This window comes from Lynx canadensis, chromosome C1 (genome assembly GCF_007474595.2).
Source record: "Lynx canadensis isolate LIC74 chromosome C1, mLynCan4.pri.v2, whole genome shotgun sequence".
NCBI classification, from domain to species: Eukaryota; Metazoa; Chordata; class Mammalia; order Carnivora; family Felidae; genus Lynx; species Lynx canadensis.
The window spans coordinates 153,672,832-153,694,311 of record NC_044310.1 but is presented as its reverse complement, the minus strand read 5'-3'; the positions used below and the strand labels follow the sequence as shown (position 1 = coordinate 153,694,311).

The 21,480-nt window shown below is 36.2% G+C and overlaps 1 protein-coding gene and 1 pseudogene across 1 annotated transcript in view; both read left to right on the top strand.

Annotated features, from left to right (window-relative positions):
• Positions 1-21,480, top strand: part of SLC38A11 (solute carrier family 38 member 11) — a 55,746-nt gene that overhangs the window by 6,129 nt on the left and 28,137 nt on the right. Inside the window, exons 4-7 of the mRNA XM_030324554.1 lie at positions 3,577-3,711; positions 5,129-5,194; positions 10,152-10,258; positions 12,448-12,527. Of these exons, the coding sequence (XP_030180414.1) occupies positions 3,577-3,711; positions 5,129-5,194; positions 10,152-10,258; positions 12,448-12,527 (388 nt within the window). The remainder of the gene's footprint in view (positions 1-3,576; positions 3,712-5,128; positions 5,195-10,151; positions 10,259-12,447; positions 12,528-21,480) is intronic.
• Positions 1,617-16,567, top strand: LOC115520309 (annotated as a pseudogene).

The following is a 21,480-nucleotide window of genomic DNA, read 5'->3' as shown; positions in this document are numbered from 1 at the left end:
AGCAGAGGGAAATGTGGAAGTGCAAAAGGAAGCTGTGTAAGTGATTCCATCTGGCTAAAGCATAGGGTTGATGTTCGAAGGGGAGAGAGGTGAAGTTAGAGGTTTGCAGAGGCATTTATGAAGGCTCCCATGTAATGATCATCATTACTGCTTCCTGCGGACTGGCTGGATCCTAAGCGTAATGCAGCCACTGTTCTTAATCCTTCATAAGTAGATATTCTACTTCATGGAGTATGTTCTACTCTTTTAGAGAAGGAAATTGAGCCTTTGATAGGTTAAAAGACTTGCCCCAGGTTAGCAGTTATTGACAAGAAAATTGTAACTTTGACTAAGTGCATGGATTCTGGAGCCAGACAACCAGGATCTGAGTCCTGAATCTTCCTTTCTAACCCTGTGAAGTTCAGCAATTTGCTTACCCTTCTGTGGCTCACTTTTCTCATCTTTTAAAGGCGGTGGGTAATAATTGCACCTGCTTACAGTTGTTGTGAGAATTAAACAAGTTAATATGCATAAAGCATTTAGGAAAAAGCCTGGCACAGAAAACAGTGCTGTGAAAGTATTTGCTAGTATTTTTCTGGCTGTTATCATTATTGTTATCAGACTCCAAATACAGAGCTTTCTCCACCACCACATGCAGCCTATAGAAAATAACCAAAAGTAGCACAAATTCCCGTTCATTTAGCCTGTAATAGCATGCTAGGCATGGTGGTAGACATTTAAATATCATAATCCTCACAGACTTTTCAAGGTTTGGTGTATTGTCTTACTTTACAGCTGAGACTCGAGAAAATCAAGTCTTTCACCCAAGATCACACAGCTAATAAGTAATTTTTTCTGCCTCATGAAAAGGATTTTTTAATCCAAAAGCGTTAGAGGATTCCCCGGGAGGATTTTAAGCAGAAGACATGATCAGGTGTATGCTGTGGTCAGGTCCATCTGGTAGAGGGGAGACGTCAAGAAAATCTTGGTAGGGAAGGCATGTCAAAAGTATCTTGAAGAGGGGCCAGATGGGTGGATGGGAGAACTATTAGGAGTTTTTGCAGTAATCAAGGAAAGAAATGATAAAAGCCTAAGCCCTCAAATAAAACGTATTAGAGATTAGAAATGAGAGGATACTGTTGAATAATTTATGGTGCAGTAGTTAATGGACTTGGTAACCAAAAGAATATAGCAGGTGATGGGTAATGAGAAGTCTATGGTGATTCTCAAATTTCTACTGATATTGTTAATAATTTGGAAAAATATAGATGGAGAAGCAGGTTCCAGAACAAATCTATAAATTAACATTTGGGCATTACAAAAAACAAAGATGTCTATGAGATGTCCAAGGTAAAATGTTTATTAGCTAGCTAGGTATAGAAATTGGAGTTTGGAGGAGACTGGTTTAGAGATACAATGATGGTGATTAATAACAGCTGTATGAAAATTACAGCCACAGGCATGAGTAAGATCACAGTAGTTCATTTTGAGGAGTGAGAAAGAAGTCCCAAGAATCCAGGTTTTAAACAGAGTGAAAGAAACTGGTAAAAACAAACAAAAAAACAGAAAACAAAAAACTGTATGATTGGTCAAAAGGTAGGAGGAAATCCGCTCTTTTGCAGACAGCGCTCAGAGCAATGCGCATCTCTGGGGACAAGTGGCACAAGCACCACAAGACGGGGGCAAGAGAAAGCCCTACAAGAAGCACAAGTATGAGCTGGGATGCCCGCTGCAAACCCTGATTGGCCCTGCCACATACACACAGTCCATGTTGGGGAAGGCAGGACCGTGCCTTGAGACTGGCCGTGGGGAACTTCTTCTGAGGCTCCCAGTGTTGTACACGCAAAACAAGAATTATTGATGTTGTCTGTAATGCATCTAACAACGAACTGGTCAGCACCAAAACCCTGGTGAATAACTGTATCATGCTCATTGACAGCACACCCTATGACAGTGGTAGGAGTCCTACTGTGCACTGTCCCTGTGCTGCAAGAAGGGGACCAACCTGACTCCTGACAAGCTTTAAACAAAAAACAAAGAAAATTCAGAAGAAATATGATGAAAGGAAAAAGAATGCCCAAATCAATGGGATTCTGAAGGAGCGGTTCCAGCAGGGCAAGCTTCTTGCATACGTCGCTTCAAGACCAGACAGTGTGGCGGAGTAGGTGGTTATGTGCTAGGGGACAAGAAGCTAAAGTTGTATCTGAGGAAAATCAAAGCTCGGAAAGGCAAATAAATCTTCCTGCTTCCTATCTTTGGTCATGTTTATTGTTCTGTCCAAAAAAAAAAAAAAAAAAAAATGGTAGGAGGAAATCCAAGAGAAAGTGAAGTCACAAAGGCCAAGGGAAGATGGTTGAGGAAGAGGGGAATGGTAAACAAAAAAATCGCTAGGGTGCCTGGGTGGCTCAGTTGGTTAAGTGTCCCTCTTTGGCTCAGCTCAATATCTCACGGTTCATGAGTTCAAGCCCCGTATCCCACTCTGTGCTGACAGCGCAGAGCCTGATGCCTGCTTAGGATTCTGTGTCTCCCTTTCTCTCTGCCCCTCCCCACCTGTGCTCTGTCTCTGTCTCTGTCTCTCTCTCAAAAGTAAATAAACATTAAAAAGTTTTAATAAAAGAAAAAAACTTGCTACTGAAATAGCAAGTTAGATTAAGATTTAGGACGCGTCAGTTGGATTTATCAACTTGGAGCTTACTGGTGAATTTGTTGAAAGAAGATTCGAGAATGTTGGAGGGAATCAAGGTGGAAAGCATATTGCAATGATTTCTGTTTTTTCCTTTGTATTTTAATGCATTTCCAAATTACTTAAGGGATAAAAAAAATCACCTGTGCTGGAAGCATGAGCAAGAGAAGAGAAAGAACAAGAATCATACCCTGTACATAGCTGTGTACCCAATGCACCTTCAGTGTCATTCATTTAGTATTCAAAAAACATTGATTTAAGTGGGGGGGAAGGAAAGAGAGATCAACTTTTAATTGTATAATTTCTATATATTTGTGTCTTCAAATCCAACTCTAAAATGAGAGCTTAAATCTTTAAAATATAAATTACAAAAAAAAATTCTTGGGGTTCTCTCTTAACCACAATAACTGTAAAATAAAGTTCCTACTTGTACTTTGTTATAAAACAAATGATCTGATTCTCCTCAATCTATTTTTTTTCCTGAATGCTTGCATCATTTTTCATTCTTGGTTTTCACACATTGAATGTCTATGAAATATTTGATTACCTACATTCTGTTGCTTGGACAGTTGAGCCACATCCTGTTAAAAGTCGTTACATTGGTTAGGTTAGGAAAGTAAAATGGAAAACTGATGCTTTGTTTCTAGTCTGCATACTTCCTTCTGTCCAGGTCATTGCACAGATATGTTAAGTGTATTTGCATCTCAATTGAAAAATATATGACTGGAAATAGTACTGTTTCATGAAAGGTAATGTTTTATGAGAAGAAAGTGAGCCTTGCCATGCCAATCTACTGTGGCATTAAATTAAACTCTTCAAAAAGTTTCTTTGAAGTCTTTAAGTCAAAATATTTTTTAAAACTTGTGTAGTATTAAATGCAATCTGACATTGTTTAATTGCTATTTTTGCCGCAGACTTTTCCCTTGTTTTATTGATAAAAGGAGGGGCCCTCTCTGGAACAGACACTTACCAGTCTTTGGTCAATAAAACCTTTGGCTTTCCGGGATATCTCCTCCTCTCTGTTCTTCAGTTTTTGTATCCTTTTATAGGTAAGTTGATTCCTTTTACAGGTATATCCTCATAGGTAAGGTGACAATGAATATTGGAATTATTTCATAAGCATACAACTATTTTTGAAGAAAGTAGCTTTAATAGTAGATTAAAAGTGAATAGGTAAGGGACACCTGGGTGGCTCAATCAGTTAAGCATCCTACTTCAACTCAGGTCATGATCTCACAGTTCGTGAGTTTGAGCCCCATGGTTCATGAATTTGAACCCCGCATCAGGTTCTCTGCTGTCAGCACAGAGCCTGCTCCTCTCTCTGCCCCTCCCCCCTCGCACACTCTCTCAAAAGTAAACATTTAACAAAATAATAAAAAAACAAAAGTGAATAGGTGAAATAATAGATTTCTTCTAAAGCTGAAATACATTTTTTGAAAACCTAAGGGTCTGTGGAAGCCATGTACAAACAAGGCCAACATGCAATTTAAAATTTGTGCCATACTGGTGAGCATGTCTTCTTAGGTGCGTTGTTAACGTTTACCAGTGGTTGAATTGACTTGATTTTTAAAATCAATAATGTAGAAGCTATTGTTCAAACCAGTAGCTCCTTATGTCTTCATGGAAGGCTAAGACTATTATTTCCCCCAAATCTTATTTTTTTAAATGAGGGGGTATTTGGGAGCCTTCACAATTTTCTATTATTGTTCCTTGTTTTGAGCAAAGCATGTGTTACAGAAAACATGTTTGGAAACTGAACTTTAGTAACAAAACAAATCACATTTTAATTTTAATTAAAAAAAAGTTTTTAATGTTTATTTTTGAGAGAGAGAGAGACAGAGACAGAGCGTGAGCAGGGGAGGGGCAGAGAGAGAGGGAGACACAGAATCCTAAGCAGGCTCCGGGCTCTGAGCTGTCAGCACAGAGCCTGATGTGGGGCTCGAACTTGGAAACAGTGAGATCATGACCTGAGCTGAAGTCGGATGTTTAACCGACTGAGCCACCCAGGTGTCCAACAAATCACATTTTAAATGACTACCAAAACTCACTATTATTTAAAGGTGTTCTGTCTGGAAAAGATTTGTAAGGTGAAAATGTTTTTGTAATATAAATTTATATTCTCCCATAAATCTGTTATCTAGCTATTTTTGAAGTTGTACATATTCATAATCACAATACATATTTGAAAGATGTAGGAGTATGCCAATATTTGGGAATAACATTACTTTGAAAATCAGTGATGGGTATTAAGAAAGGCACTTGTTGTGATGAGCACCAAGTGTTGTATATAAGTGATGAATCACTAAGTTCTATACCTGAAACTACTATTACACTGTACGTCAACCAACTGGAATTTAAATAAAAAATTGGAGAAAACACTGCTAAATGCAAAACAAAATTTTAAATATTCAAGATGAGATATGCGATGGCTTATCAGTAACTGTATTATTTTAATTATGTTTTTAGCTATGATAAGTTACAACATAATAACTGGAGATACTTTGAGTAAAGTTTTCCAAAGAATCCCAGGAGGTGAGTCAATATATTTATTTATGTATTATTCATAGTTAATGTTGTTCATAATAACTTACAAGCAAAATATTTGCAAGTGGAAGAATTGGATGACTTCAGATATCTAGCAATATCCATGATCCATTCTGATCCTAAAGTATTAATCTACCTTTATAGACAGTTTAGTTCTTATTTAGCTGTTTAAAGGATATCATTGCTATTCATATACTTAGAATACTTTGGATTTTAAAAATCTTGTGCTACATATCCCCAACTCTCTGTAGTAACATTTTTCATGTACTGTTTTTACTATGCTGTTTCTTAAAGAAGCAAGCTGACTTTCCCCCCATTATTTGTATTAAGATATAATTTAATACAGTAAAATTAGCCATTTCTAATGTATAGGTCAGTGAGTTTTGACAAATGCATAGCCATATATCCACAATCACAGTCAAAATACAGAACAATTCCATCCCCTCAAAAAATTTTTCCTTATTTCCCTATGTAGTCAAACCCTCCTTCATGTACAGCTCCTGGTAACCACTATACGATTTCTCTCCCTACTTTTGCTTTGCCCAAAATGCCAGATAAATGGCATCGTATAGAGGTAGACTTTCAAGTCTGGCATCCTTTACTGAATATAATGCATTTGAGATTCATCCAAGTTTGGGGGTGTATCAGTAGTTTGCTCTTTTTTTATTGCTGAGGAGTGTTTCATCATATGGATGTATAGCAGTTTATCTGTCACCTAGTTGAGGGACATTTGGGTTGTTTCATTTGGCCTGATATTGAAAAACCACTATGAACATTTCAAGCAGACCTTTTCAACATGTGCCACAACCCCACTCCCTGTTTGACCTTGCACTATATCATGGCGCGTTAAATAACTTAGAGGTCACGAGTCTTTTTGTCTTGAAGAGCTTCCCGTCCAAGCCACATAATCCTCAGTTCATGGTGACCTAACTCTACAGTTGTTATCATCGTTGACAGCGATGCAGATGCACCTTTCCTCTCAGTGCTGAATCACTCATCCTACACACATACAAACCGAAAGAAAACAAAACCTAAAACTAGAAATCACACCTACTCCTTTCACAGGGTTTAGTGGAAACGGAGATCAGGGAGACTTGACCATCAAATCACAGACACACTGTTTGCTGGCTGTGTTGCCTTGAGAAGGTTAATGCCCTCTCTGAGTTCTAGTCTCTTCATCTCTAAATTACGAAGTAGAGTACCACCTGCTTCATAGAATTGTGTGAAACAACAGAGGTAATACTGACAGTCCTTGGCAGATAGCAGGCTTACCCAACACTGTTAGCTCTTATCAGCAGCTTCTGTTCTAGCCCCCAGCCTACAAATCATGTTTTCATAAACTGAGATCATGTGAGTGGAAGAATGCCGTGTATAAAATGTGACCTAATTATGTAAACTTTCTATTTTCATCAACAACTAAGGGAAAAAACAAGAAAAAATACATTCACATGTCAGCTGTGATTATCTTTTAATTGGATTCATGAAGATTTTTTCATTTCCTTTGTTACATTTTACGTTTTCAAAGGAGCATATATTAATTTAGAAAGATCTTTTTATCACTTTATTTTCTTATTTGAAAAATATATATATTTACTAGGAAATAATAGAAAACACAGACAAAATAGAGGAGATAGAACATACCCATAATTTCTTTGTTTGGGGAAAACCAGGTAGGGACAATTCTTCCAACAACTTTCTCCCTACTTTCCTTCCTCCCTTCCTTTTTAACATATACCTCCAGAGTCTTAAGAATATGTATGACTTCAGATATTCACATGACTAAGATAATACTGTACAACTTATTCTATAATGTGCTTTTTCTCTTAGTAGTATAGTAGGGATACACTTTTATATCAAATTATAGATACCTATCCTATTTGCTTTGATGGTAGTTCAGTATTCTCCTGTATAATATCAGCTGTACAACAAAATAGACCAAAATTAATTTAAATTTCCCCAAAAGAGAAACATTTCGATCACACTTTTGTTGTTTTTTAGTTATAAATAGTATATGGATATATACTCTTCATATAAATAAAACACCTTCTACAAAGCTAAAGTTCCCTTTGAACCTCCCTCCCTGGTTATTAAATTTTTAATAATCAAAAATGAATTTAAAAAAAATAGGCCACATAGCAAAGAACACACTTTATTCTTATCACAGTTTTTTAAAATTTTTTTGTTTATTTATTTTTGAGAGAGAGAGAGAGACAGAGCATGAACGGGGGAGGGGCCGTGAGAGAGGGAGACACAGAATTCAAAACACGCTCCAGGCTCTGAGTTGTCAGCACAGAGCCCGACGCGGGGCTTGAACTCACAAACCATGAGATCATGACCTGAGCTGAAGTCGGATGCTCAACCGACTGAGCCACGCAGGTGCCCCTTATCACAGTTTATTTATCATTGTTGAATGGAATATTTTATAATGTGTGCCTTGTTTGTATATTTTATGAAGTATAAGATGATGCCAAAATACTTTTAGAAGTAGATAAAATCCTTAGCTGTATTTTTTCCCCTGAAATATATCACCAATATCTTAGACTGGCAAGTGGGAATTGCTTATAACTTCTCTCAGATAACCAAAGCTTTGGTTCTTGATACAAGTCAAAGTAGTAAGAAATGTTGGTATAAGAATTTGTATGTTTAGATGATTTTGAAATTTCTCAAAAATCTTACTATAGTTTAGGGGTGCCTGAGTGGCTCAGTCAGGTAATACCTGACTCTCGATTTCAGCTCATTTCATGATCTCATGGTTCCTGGGATCAAGCCCCACGTTAGTCCCTATGCTGACAGTGCTGAGCCTGCTTGGGATTCTCTTTCCCTCTCTGTCTGCTGCTCCTTTGCTTGTGCTCTCTCTCTCTCAAAATAAATAGACTTAAAAAAATCTTACTATAGTTTAAACACTTAAAATACTTATTCAGGTGTATTTTTGTTAGAAGATCAGTATAAATAATAGATCTCATCATTAGATCCTTATTAAAAAATGTCCTTTATGGTAATAGAGAGCCTTTGTTACTAGGTTCGTCTCTGCTATTCATAGGATTCTATTTCAGTGTTTTTTAAGGACTTAAAATTTCCTAGTGAAGAGAACCTATACTTTCTACCAAACATATTAGTAGAGCAAATTATTTGAAAGGGTCAACAGAAACAGATATGCAAATAATTTAATTCAAATTATGTTCACCAGAAATATGTAAGTAGTTGAGCTCAGGGTTCAGGAACTTGAACTTCCTGTTTTAGTATTTTGATTTCACAACTTTGTGATAATTGTTTAATTATGTCTGAGTTAAACAAATATTCATGATTATTTTTTATTACAGTATGTACGTGTGTGTGTTTGTGTGTATATTTATACCACTTTGAAATTGCATCTGAGCACTTCCCTGTAAGTTAATTAGCCATATGAGAAAATTAAAAATGAGTCTCACTTTTCCAAGTAATAGCTTTTTTTTTTTTTAACCACACTCACTCACTTATTCTATAGACCTTAGACTTTGCACAAATTAATGAACAAAGACTTGGTATCACTGGGGACCTTTCAAAAACCTAATGGTAGGGTCTCTGAAAGAATTCAATATGAGCTCAAATATTTAAGCAGTGGTGTCTTCCTTGGAATGGATATATAGCTCCTGAAGTTAACACTATGGTTAGCACAGCTTTAAAATGATATAAACCCTTGCAAGTATGTTTTATTTTATGTTTACAACTTTTGCTTGTATTTGATGACAGGCACACGTGTGCACGTACACCCCCCCCCAACACACACACACACACACACACAATTATTTATTCATTATGATAGCCAAGAGTCTGCAGTATATACTGGTTTCTGCAGAGCTTCCCAAAGACTTGTCTACACAAGTTGTTTCTGTCTACTTTTCTTCAGGGAGACCACTGCTTCTCAACAAAAGTGTAGAAATAGAATATATTTACCTAAAGCTTGATTTTTGAAATGTTAAGTTTTACTGCTGACGTCTCTCTAGAATACTGAAATTAAAAAAAAAAAAAGAAAAATCCTCAGAACATGCCCTGTCCTCATGTAGCTTACTTCCTATTGAAGGGATTTGCCATTAGAGAGTTTTGAACCAACAGTGACATCATGTGTTTAACCTTTGGGAAGGATCTTTGTACTTTCTGGGTTAAAAGTATACTCTAGGGGGACAAAGGAAAGGTAAAGCAGGAAAACTGACTAGAAGGCTATCAAAATGATTTGAATGAAAAATAAAAGAGTATTTGAACTAGGGGTGTCTGCGTGACTCAGTTGGTTGAGCGTCCAACTTCAACTCAGGTCGTGATCTCATGGTTCATGAGTTTGAGCCCTGTGTCAGGCTCTGTGCTGACAGCTCAGAGCCTGGAGCCTGCTTCAGATTCTGTGTCTTCCTCTCTCTCTGCCCCTCCCCTACTCACACACACTCTCTCTCTCTCAAATATAAACATTAAGGGGTGCCTGGGTGGCTCAGTTGCTTAAGCATCCGACTTCAGCTCAAGTCATGATCTCACAGTCTGTGAGTTCAAGCCCCGTGTCAGGCTCTGTGCTGACAGCTCAGAGACTGGAGCTTGCTTCAGATTCTGTGTCTCCCTCTCTCTCTCTGCCCCTCCCTTGCTCATGCTCTGTCTCTCTCTGTCTCAAGAATAAATGAAAACTTTAAAATAAATAAATAAATAAATAAATAAATAAACAAACAAACAAACAAACAAACATTAAAAATTTTTTTTAAAAGATTATTTGAACTATAGGTTCATCCTTAAGTTATTTTGTATTTATATTTTTGTGAATAATTTCTATTTTTACATGATTTTATGGGATTTATTTACTCAAAATCTTTGTCATTTAGGTAACATTTAATGTTGAGTTATTTTTGCAATTAAGTATTTGGCTAATTACTTGTATCCCTGGTGTGTTACTCTTACCCATAAAGACTTTATAATATTTGTTGTGTTTTAGTTGACCCTGCAAACTTGTTTATTGGTCGCCACTTCATTATTGTGCTTTCCACGGCTGCCTTTACTCTGCCTTTGTCCTTGTATCGTGATATAGCCAAGCTTGGAAAGGTAACTTTTACATTTTAAAAGGTGCAGACTGAAACCAAGAGCAGAAACGAGAAACCAAGAGCACACTTTACTCACTGTATGTTAGCCAATTTGACAATAAATTATATTTTAAAAATAAAAAATAAAAAGGTACTGAAGTATAATTTGTTACCTGTACTAATTGTGTGAAACTATCTTCTATATGGCCAAGTTCTTAATTATATTTATCTTAGTTTCTTTTAGTTTACTTATAATTATACTAGGGTAAACTGTGCTTGAATATTAATCTTATTTGTGGGAATTGATGGTTAAATAGTTAATGATTATGAAATAAATATGTTCTTTACTTTCCTTTTTTTAAGGTAGATACTCTGAAAGCAGACAGCATACTTTCAATTTAGAAAATAAAAAGAATTATACTTGCACAAGTCTAATTTACTGAAAAAATGTTCTATCATTTTTACAGATAGTAGTTCAAACAATTTAAAGTTAGACTAAGTTTAAGAAGTAAGGATAACTCACTTCATTGGCTAAAAATTTTTTAGTAAACTACGATGTGTTTCATCCAGTGAATTTAAATGTCAGTATGTTGATTGATTCATGAGAATTTGGCCGTTGTGTATGATTCTTATTGCTAAAGAGAAATTATGATTTATTTCTAGTGAAACCAAACAAGTAATTATTCCTCTCACCATATACGCTCATCTGCATGGGTTAGCCTTTATCTACTTATATTTTTATTTCATTACTCTCAAGGAGTGTTTGTATTTTATGCAAAATATTATTGGTGTTATAGCTATATTTTGCCAAGCATTCTGATGAATCATTTTTAAAGAGAGTTATTTATATATATTTTTATGTTTTAATTTGAAGAGTTCAACACTTGAGTGAATTTTACTTCTTACTGTGATGTTTCATGTGTATCTGTAGTTATGGATCCTTCCATAAGGATCATGTTATGGGTCCTGTTACCCACAGTCCTTCCGGATGGAGCTGAGAGTGGAGATGATATTCCAAAGTATCCTGACCACTCTACCTTCATTCCCTAACAGACTTCCAGAAATAAACAAGAGTTTTTTGTGAAAAATTTTAAATGGCTGAACAATTTTCCATTTCACATGTTATAGATGTAAATGTTATTTTCTGAGAGCAGAAGGCTGGGCATTCATGAAAAGAAAGCTAACATTCTATCATATTATTAATACCTGGACATTTTCCCTAAATTCCCTTTGAAAGATTCATATTGAAATATCTAAATAAACCTCCCAGTGAGCAAAGCACAGTAGTTAGGAGACCTGATCTGGAGTCAGGATGGTTGCATTTGAATTCTCCCTCTGCCATCTTCTAGCTGTGTGACTTGGGGAATGCCATTTAAAATCCCTGTTCCTCAGTAGATTAGAGGACTCATAACACAACCTTCTTTCTAGTTAAAAACTAGCAACCCAGGAAACAAGGTTAATGACAATCAAATGAAATAAAAGCAGTTTCATATTATGTTTCTCTTATTAGAGAAAGAAGTCTAAAATGGGCGTATCCATTAAAAAATTAAGGGCAGAAACACAGATCTAATATTGAGTGCACAGAACACATATACACACAGACCGGTTTATATTTTAACCATTGAAATAGTGACAGAAGAGAGGGGAAAAAGCAAAGACTGTAGAAACAGACCAAAGGGCAAAGCCAAATAGGAAAAATAGACTAACAGAGCTAGAGAATAGAAGGGAAAAGGGAGAGGACACCCAAAATGTGTGAAAGTGAGTATGTGTGGGGAGGGTCTTATGTTGAAAGGGAGAGGAGAAGGTAAAGACCGAAGCAGAAGAAGTAATTATAGGTAGAAAAAAAGCACAAGCCAACACCAAAATAGGACCTGAAGAAAAAAGAAAACAACTTCCCTTTCACTTTCATGAATGAAAATCACCAGTTTTGTATTCTATACAGTAAGCCACTATAAAAACATTTAAAGCCCTGTTGCAAGATTAGAGCACTCATATATGGTCCCCTATTTTGAGAAAAAAAGTAATACTGTGATCTGATAAAAAGTTACATGCCTGAGATTATCAACACCAGTCTATAAGAATAAACTACTATAGGATTGTGTAAACAAAAACGGTATATGTGTTTATGCAAGTAAAAAGAGAAACACCTAATATTTTCAATACAACGATTTTTCTTCCAAACTGACAACATCTTTACATTTTCTTTTGCAGATCTCTCTTCTTTCTACAGTTTTAACAACTCTGATTCTTGGAATTGTAATGGCAAGGGTAGTCTCACTGAGTCCATACATGTAAGTTTTATTGCTATCTTGGTTAGTTTTTAATTTACAGCCTTCAGTAGATATTTATATAATATCTTGTAAATACTGAAGTATAAAGTAATCATGGCATTGGAAGCATTATTTATCTTTAGTATTTGACAAAATGAGAGAAAATAATTACATCTAAGTAGACAGGCATTGTTCATCTGGACCCTGCATGCTGATGTGATTAAACTGAGGTTACTTTTTATGTTAATGGTCAGTCCTAAGAATTAGAATAAGGAAGGGTTTTGAATAGCGAGAAATAAGAATGAAGTCCAGCACTCAGGAGGAAAAATGGTAAATGACAGAAACTTTTTATCTATCTGAGAGAAATTTGCCCTTAACGAAGTTTCACCAACATAGGCCGAAATGAGAATAAGGAATATAGTAGATGTTTCCCCACTACATGAATATAGTCACTTTGAAAACCACCTTTTATTCTCTACTAAGATTATATTCTTTAATTAATTTGTGTGAAGATGCTTTGTCACTTGTGAACTGATGTTAATTGCTGAAAGTGGCATTCATTTGTTTTGAATGTTATTTGGCCAAATAAAATGATAACTTAGTATTGGTTCCCCAATTTTTTTTTTTTTTTTTTTTAATTTTTTTTTTTTTAACGTTTATTTATTTTTGGGACAGAGAGAGACAGAGCATGAACTGGGAAGGGGCAGAGAGAGAGGGAGACACAGAATCGGAAGCAGGCTCCAGGCTCTGAGCCATCAGCCCAGAGCCCGACGCGGGGCTCGAACTCACGGACCGTGAGATCGTGACCTGAGCCGAAGTCGGACACTTAACCGACTGAGCCACCCAGGTGCCCCGGTTCCCCAAGTTTTAAAAATATTATCTACAAGACAAAGCATGGATACTGCTATTTCAAACAATTCCATTTTTATGCCTTGATTATAGAATAGATTCTCCAGATAAGGGTTGGGGAGTTTATTATCCAGCGTCCCAAGAGAATGCTGGAATGAAACAAGCTTAAATTGGTCTTAAGACAAAATAAAATTAACTTAAGACAGTGTCTATAGCACAGTACAAAGACTGTACTGGGTCTTTAATGAATGTAACCTGTGAGGGAGAAAAAAGGAATCCTGATAAATAACTATCTTTGATAACATGGTCCCCAAGATAACTTATTCTTTCCTATTGATTAATTGTTCTGAAAGATCACATCATTTTTAACTTCATATGCTGATGTCTAGGTTCTTAGTCAACCAGGAAAATACCAAAAATTATGCCTCAAATTTATTTGGGAGGAATTATGAAATATCTTGTCTAATTGCATTTGATATAGCCTTTCCTTTGGGAAAAAAAATGTATTTTTTAAAGGATTAAAATAAAAAAGCATAAGTAAGCACAAGTATTAATGTAACATTTATATTAATGTTCTCATCAAATAACTTAATCCCAGTTCATAGTTGTATTAGCTTGGGGTGCCAGAACAAAATACTGTAGACTGGGGTCTTAAACAACAGAAGTTTATTTTCTCATAGTTCTAGAGGCTGTCAGTATGGTCAGGTTTTGGGGAGAGATCTCTTCCTGGTTGCAGAAAGCTGCTTTCCTGCTGTGTCCTCACAGGGCAGAGAGGGAGAGAGACAGCAAGCTCTCTGGTATCTCTTTTTTTTTTTTTTTTCAACTGATCAAGATGTTTATTTGATTTCAACAAGTCACAGACGCAGTATTAGGCAGTTCTGAATGGCACTCGTATCTCTCTTCTAGAAAACACCTAGCTTATGCATGAGACAGATGAAAGTTTAAAAAACTTAAAAATTTTTATATTTATTTCAGTGGATTTCAAAATCCAAATGTGCATCTTAACAAATAAAAATTCCATATTCAGTAAGGTCTTGAAAATTATTATATAAACTTTAACATACATAATCAAATAAAGAAAAACTATTTAGCTTTATTTTAAAGTAACTTGTATATTTGGGAGATGATTTTCACAAACATTTACATACTAATATCAACAATAACTTAGCTCTTTATAAGGACACTAATCCCATCAAGAAAGCCCTGCCCTCAGGACCTCCTCTAAACCTAATTATCTCCCAAAGTCCCCATCTCCAGATACCATCATGTGGGGTATATGAATTTTTGAAGGAGACACAATTTAGTCCTCAGAAATCATGGTTTTGAAATGCACCCAGTTCACTTCAATGTGGACATTTGTTCTTTCATTTAGTAAACTCTTATTGAATGCCTATTGTTTCTAGCTATTTTGCCACACCCTGAGAGTAAAAGAGCAGAGAGGCATAAGTCAGCATCTGGTGCAAGTTGTTCACAATCAAGTAGTGCAAATGGACTTATTTTAAAAACAAAAGAAGAAAAGAAAAAGAAATGGCAGTACAGTAGGAGAAGTGCAAACTACAGGCATAAACACAGTAGCAGTGCCAAAGAAGAGAAGGCTTAATAGTTTGACTGAATCAGGAAGGGCTTCCTGGAGGAAGAAAGATACGATCTGGGTGTTTTGAAAGATGAGTCTGAATTTTCTCAGGTAGATAAAAGTGTAAAAGGCATTCCAGGCCCAGGAAAGGTAAGCATAAAAGCACAAAATCATATATTAAATTCTACTGACATTGATTAGTATCTACTATATTGAACTGTATTCATCTCTGCTTTTCAGAAGCTGAATTTACAGCAACAAAAAACTAATAAGTATATTGAACAGAATACAATAGATAATTGTTGGTTAACATTTTTAATTGTGTAAGACAGAACTTTTTTAATTGGAGCTTTCATTATAAAAAGTGACTCTAGAGAATAAATTATTAGGTTATAATAAAAGGCCTTATAGGGTTGCCTGGATGGCTTAGTCAGTTGAGTGTTGGGCTCTTGATTTTGGCTCAGGTCATGATCCCAAGGATCACAGGGATTGAGCCCTGTGTCAGACTCTGCGCTGAACTTTGAGTCTGCTTAAGATTCTCTCTCTCTGCCCCTCTCTCCTGCTCGCTTGTGTGTGTGCTGTCTCTCTCTCCCTCAAAAAAAAAAAAAAAAAAAAAAAAAGGTCTTATAGATTTGGCAAATACAATACTATGAGGCAATATTGAGGAAAAAAAACCAAGTAGCTAAAAGTTGGAGGCAAATAAATTAATCATTAATTGAGCCCCAGCGGACAGTTTAAAGCAATGATTTTCAACTCTAGCATCGCTTTAGGTTTACCCGAGTAGCTGTCAAAAATACTGATGCCAGGACCCCAGCTGCAGAGACTCTGAGGGAATTGGTCTAGGAAACAATTAATTATTTAACAGTTTTGAGTCCGTGAACAAGGATCTAGAGCCTCTTGGTTTAAAGAGATTTAAATCACGAGTATACGTTTTTACTGACGTATCATTTCTAAAAATACACCATAGATTTTGTGTTATTTTAGGCACTGTTGTGCCATTATTTTTCACAATTCATTCTCTACTTATTTTTTAGTTACTTTTTAAATGAAAACGTATGTGAGATACTATTGTGAATACAAAGAGAAAACATCTCTACTCTCAAGGGGCTCGCAGTTATTGGGGAAGATAAGGCAGCACAAATGACTGTCATATGGGCAAGTATATCTTGATACAAAGGAAAGAGGAAGGAGAGGCCATTTCCTGGTGGCGCTAAATGAATTGATTTTATGGCCAAAGAGCTATTTATTTCTGTTGTAAACAAAATGTGGTCTGTATCTTTCTAACCTTCCTCTAGTGGTGATATCATGCTTCATCTGAGCCTTTGCAATTTTTCTAATAACAGGGATTATTTACTTAACTCTTTCAATATTTAGATGTTAAAAAAGTATTTTTTTCTAATATTGTGCTGCCTTTTATTTCTGTTTGAATACTACTGCAAACAACTTCTGTTTGTCCAGATTTATAATCAGGCTAATCAAATCCCATGTTCGAGGGCTGGCATAATAGCTAGTCAGGCAGGCTTCTTTCTGAAAATATGACAACCATAAATGCTTATAATCCATAAAACATGAGAAACTCAATACTCCATGTGTGTTTTTCCTCATTTTTGGTTCAGAGGAATGATCAGAAAAGCTGTACTTTTTCATAGGGCTTTTAAAATGGTATTTGGAAAAGATCTTTAAACCCACTATCAGCAAAGAGGAAGGTCTGTAATGGCTACTGGTATTGACCTTGTTACTATGGAAACACCTTTTTAGTCGTTGTGTTTTAAAAATAAAACACACGATTCAATTTCCTTTTTCATAACTCATAAGGCTATAAATTCTGCTTTTTGATATGATTTCAAATATCTTATAGTCCAATGACTTTCAGTTCTCTTTGGAAATAATGTTCATTTTTATTGCATTTTCCAACCTTTTGCTTTCTAAAAACTGAGGTGGCAAGGCAATTTAATTGCTTTCTAGAAAGTGTGCTAGTATCAAAATGCAATGACAGTTCTTCCTTTTTTTTTTTTCAAACTACCATTGGAGGCATTATCACTACAAAAACCTTCATTCTGTGCCTCATTAATATTCTATTGTTTACATTCAGAATGGAAATGATAGCATGCAGTCCAAATTTACAACTATTTTCTCTTCATATAACATCTCTTTTATAGCAGTTTAATCATTAGTGTGGTGTTCCAAACATAATTCCAAAGAGTGTGTCCATACTTTCAACAGGCTTTTATGCATATGAAATGTGCCTTCCTCAAGGATCTTAATATGTATTAGTTTCTTTGCCCCTTATCCATTCTGATCCTAAAATTCTACAATTTGATGCTATACATAAAGAGGACCTGGAGGGGATTAAAGGAAGGATAAGAAAAAATGGGTAAAGACAGAGGAATAGTGCATTTTTGAAAAAGGCAATGATTAGTTCTGTCAAATACGAGCCATCGATTTTTTATGACTAAATTATTATCCTTTTTTGTTGCAAATGACAGCAACCACAGAATCCTAACTGCTTGACGCAAAAGAGAATTTATTGTCTCACATAACTACAAAGTTCAAAGGTATTCCCGTTATTAGATTTGATTGTATTTAGCAGTTTAATCAATGAAATCAGACACAGTTTCTCTTTTCCCACTTCTTGGCTTTGCTTCCTGTTTTGGCTCCAGTTTCTGAAAGGCTGTCTCCTCATTGTGACAAGATGACAGTAGCAGAACCAGCCTACATCCATTCAAGTCCCAGTCCATGAAAAGAGAATGAGGTTTCTCTTTTAGGTTACCTCCAACCTTACTTCCACTGTTAGTTCTGATTGCCTCTAATGGGGACTGGTGATGATCCCAAACTCTATCATCATAGCCTGTGCTGACTTGCTCGTGTTTGTTACATGCCTACCCTTAATGCTAAGGATAGGGTCACTCCCACTAAAGCACATGGATTGAGAGTAGAGGAAAAAGTGGTCCCAAAAGAAGTCAAGGCAATGATGCCAGGAGAAGAGGGAGTAGCCACTGTATGATACAAGCTACGGATGTCCACCTCAGGTGACAGGAAGTTACTGGTAACCATTAGGAACATCAGTCAAATGATATTAGTGGACATCAGGTTAGAGAAAAGTAAGATGCAAGTGAATGGTAGGGAAGTGAATTGGGCAAATACATACCCACCTCTTTTTGTTTTTTAGGAGCATCAATGAATGAAAGTAACATGGCAAAAAAGTAGCTTGAGACAGGAAGAACTCTAACAGATACATTTTTGTTTTTACAATGGGAGATATTGAGCATGTTATAGGTCAAGCCAAAAAATGGAACCAAGTCCCCCAGGAGATCTTGAAAAGTTGGAATTTAAAATATAGAGTAATCCCTGATGAGGAACTGGGATGCTTCTTCCTCTTGAAACAGTAAGATCAAGTATGGAGAGTAAAATATGGATACATTCTGAAGACCAGAGAAGAGCATTTGAATGTGCATGCCCATATTTTTTCAGAGATGAGATTATTATCTGAAAGTGTGGTAGACAAAGGTATGTTCAGAACATGAATATTTTAGTTGGTTATATTTAGAAGTTTCACCATGGAAAGTAAGAAGGGATCCATGCATAGGAATGAAATAATCACACTATATGTTAAATTATCTTTATTCATATTTTATGTTTTCTTGTGTATTTTATCTCTTTCCCACAATTGCAAGCTCCATGAGAACAGGATTGCATTAGCTCTTTTCACATCATATACCCATGACTCAGCACAGAACCTAACACAGAATTAGAATTGCAGCAAAAGAGTGTTGAATGATTAGTGGAATAAATGAATGAAACTTTGTGCCTTCTGCTTTTAATTGCTTCAATTTGGAGATTAACTATAATTTTGAAGTAATGAGCCAGTAAAAATTATCATGAGACAATAAAAATTTCATGCAAAAACATTCCCTGTCAAAGAAAAATTTCCTAAGCCTACTTCCATGCCAGCAAAATTAGCTAACTGATTTACTAAAATACCATTTGATTCCAAGTTCTGCAGCAGTGTTAGAACTGGTACATTTTGCCAGACAGATTGCTCACATGAAGCAACAAGTAGATCCATCATTTGACTTGAGTCTACATGAAAATAGGAAAAAACAGCTGCAAGACAATGTATTCCCAGGAAAGATTCATCCAGTCACTGTGCTAGCAGAGCTGGAGAAACCGCTTAGGCTACTCGGTGTTAAGAATGTATTCTACTCATCATCAATTATTTTTTTAAATGGCTGCCGTAGTGAGTTTTTCACCTGTCTGTTATTTCCAGTGAGAAGCCAGACTGGCATGTGGTGTAATTCACAAACAAAGGGCAAAAATAGAGTAGTCTGTTCTTCCAGTCGACAAGCATTTATGAAAAGTCTAGCTAATGTCAGTCTCTCTTCTAGGTGTTCAGGCTATAAAGATGAAGAAAGGACAGTCCCTGACCTTAAATACCTATACCTATAGTTTATGGATGGCAAGAACAGACATTTGAAAGATAATTTCAATATAATGATGAGTAGAATTATGGGAAAGAGCTTAGAAACAGAGACAGGGCCCTTAGCCCAACCTGGGCAGGCAGGTAATAATATTTCAAGATAAGAGAATATATGATCTCCTGCTTGAAAAAAAATGTACTAATGTTAGTTGGGTCAAAAAGGAAAATGGGGAGAGGTTGGAAACTACTATTGGCCAAAGTGTGTGAGGCCCAGACATGTGATGTCTTTAACATGTGATGTGTAGAATGGCAGAAGCAGTTCAAGGTTAGGAGGGATACTGCCACTGGTTTGGGAACTATCAAAGGAAAATAAAGTGCTGCCCTTGAGAATTTTCCCAAAAACTCTATGTTGCTTTAAATCATTCCTCAAATATATATTTTATCACAGTTTTAACAACAGCCATGTCTCCATGTTACCTTAAGAGATCCTTAAGGTAACCTCATGTTACCTCATTTGAAAAATTACTGAAGATGGTGCTTTCCTAATCCACTGACCCCCATTCTCCCATCTCCACCACCTACGTAGCCCTCTGTGTTTAGGAAGTAACTAGACTTTGGTGATTCTGAGCTGAGAGTTTGACTAGGCTATGCAAATAAATGACCATAGACAGGCTGGCAGAGACCAACATGGAAGGAGAGCTTCATGTGTAGTGTTAAGAAATTTGAATTTGTTGTTTAGCTGATGGGGCATTGGAGGTTCTTCAGCAGGAGAGCAACTGCAGCAAGTCTCCCTATCAATGGACTAATCTTACAGCAGAGGTGAGTATAGATAGAGGTACAAAGACTCGGAAGGAGTCTATCTATAGCAAGCATTCAGGCAAAAGACAAAAAGGCTGGTAGAAGTGAAGAAGAGGAAGAAGAGGAGATTGATGTCAGAGTGTCCAGCTTGGACAACCGGACTGTTAGATGGCCTAGAACTCACCACCAAAAGGAGAAAATGGGAGAGTCAGTTCAGTCAGTAAGCATTCGCTTACCGGGTCAGTTTTTTAGGATATACGTCTATTAAGATCAATATAGCACAGTTCCTTTCTGCAGGTCTCACATAACTCATTGGGGAGTGAGGTAGGGAAGACAAATACATAAAAGATAACCTCAATAGACTATTTCATAGAATTATGAGCATGGTGTTATGGAAACACAGAGGAAGGATGCTTGCTTCTTTTAAGTTGTTAACTCAGAGAGGAAGCAGGTCTGGGAAAATCATAGGAAACGTTTAATATTTTAATATCTTGATTTTGAGTAGCTCTTGGAATGGGGAAGAAAATGAAAGAGTAGAAGTCATTCAGTGTTTTGGAAATGCAGGTTGAGTTTAGGGAGAGTCTGGTATGGCAAAGATTGTACAGGAACAATGTGTAAGGTGAAGAATGGCGTAACCCAAGTGGAACCCACTGGAAACAATTATCTGGAGCTCACATCTGAAATTACCTTTATTTTAATATGAACCCACGTTATATTTTAATTTAAAAACATTTCATGAAAAACAAAGTAGAGAACCCAGACAACACTCATAATACTAACAAGTTTTCATTTTACCCAAAAGTTCAGTCTGTCCCCTCCCACCCACTCTCTGCCCTTTCAGTCCCAACTCACAAAAACAGTTAACACCAACTTTGAAGAGTTCACAGAGGAATTGGAGCCAATAGTGGGAAAGAAGAAATAAGTAGGTAATAGAATAAGAATCAAAAGTGATTGGCGTCCCAAATGGAAAACAAGAAGTATTTGTGATGTTAATGGTACCACGTTGTGCAAACTTTCATATAATTCATATAAAAAATAAAAATTATATTTTGGCAAAAAAAAATCAGCATAATGTTTTATGTAAATTTTAGTTCAAGATCAGCTTGGTGTAAAATTTGTTTTTTTAAAAAAGGATCAGCTTTGATGTTTAGAGTGATTCCCAAGAACTTTCCTGAACAGCTTTGTGTGTTCACATAGATAGACCACGATTGTTTACAGAAGAGAATCAGAAGAAATGTGAGCTGGGAGCAAGGAGGTGGCAGAGAGCTGTCAGCTGATGCCCAAGCTGGGGAAATGGGCAGACCTGCCTATATCATTAATAGCTTGTGGTGTGACAG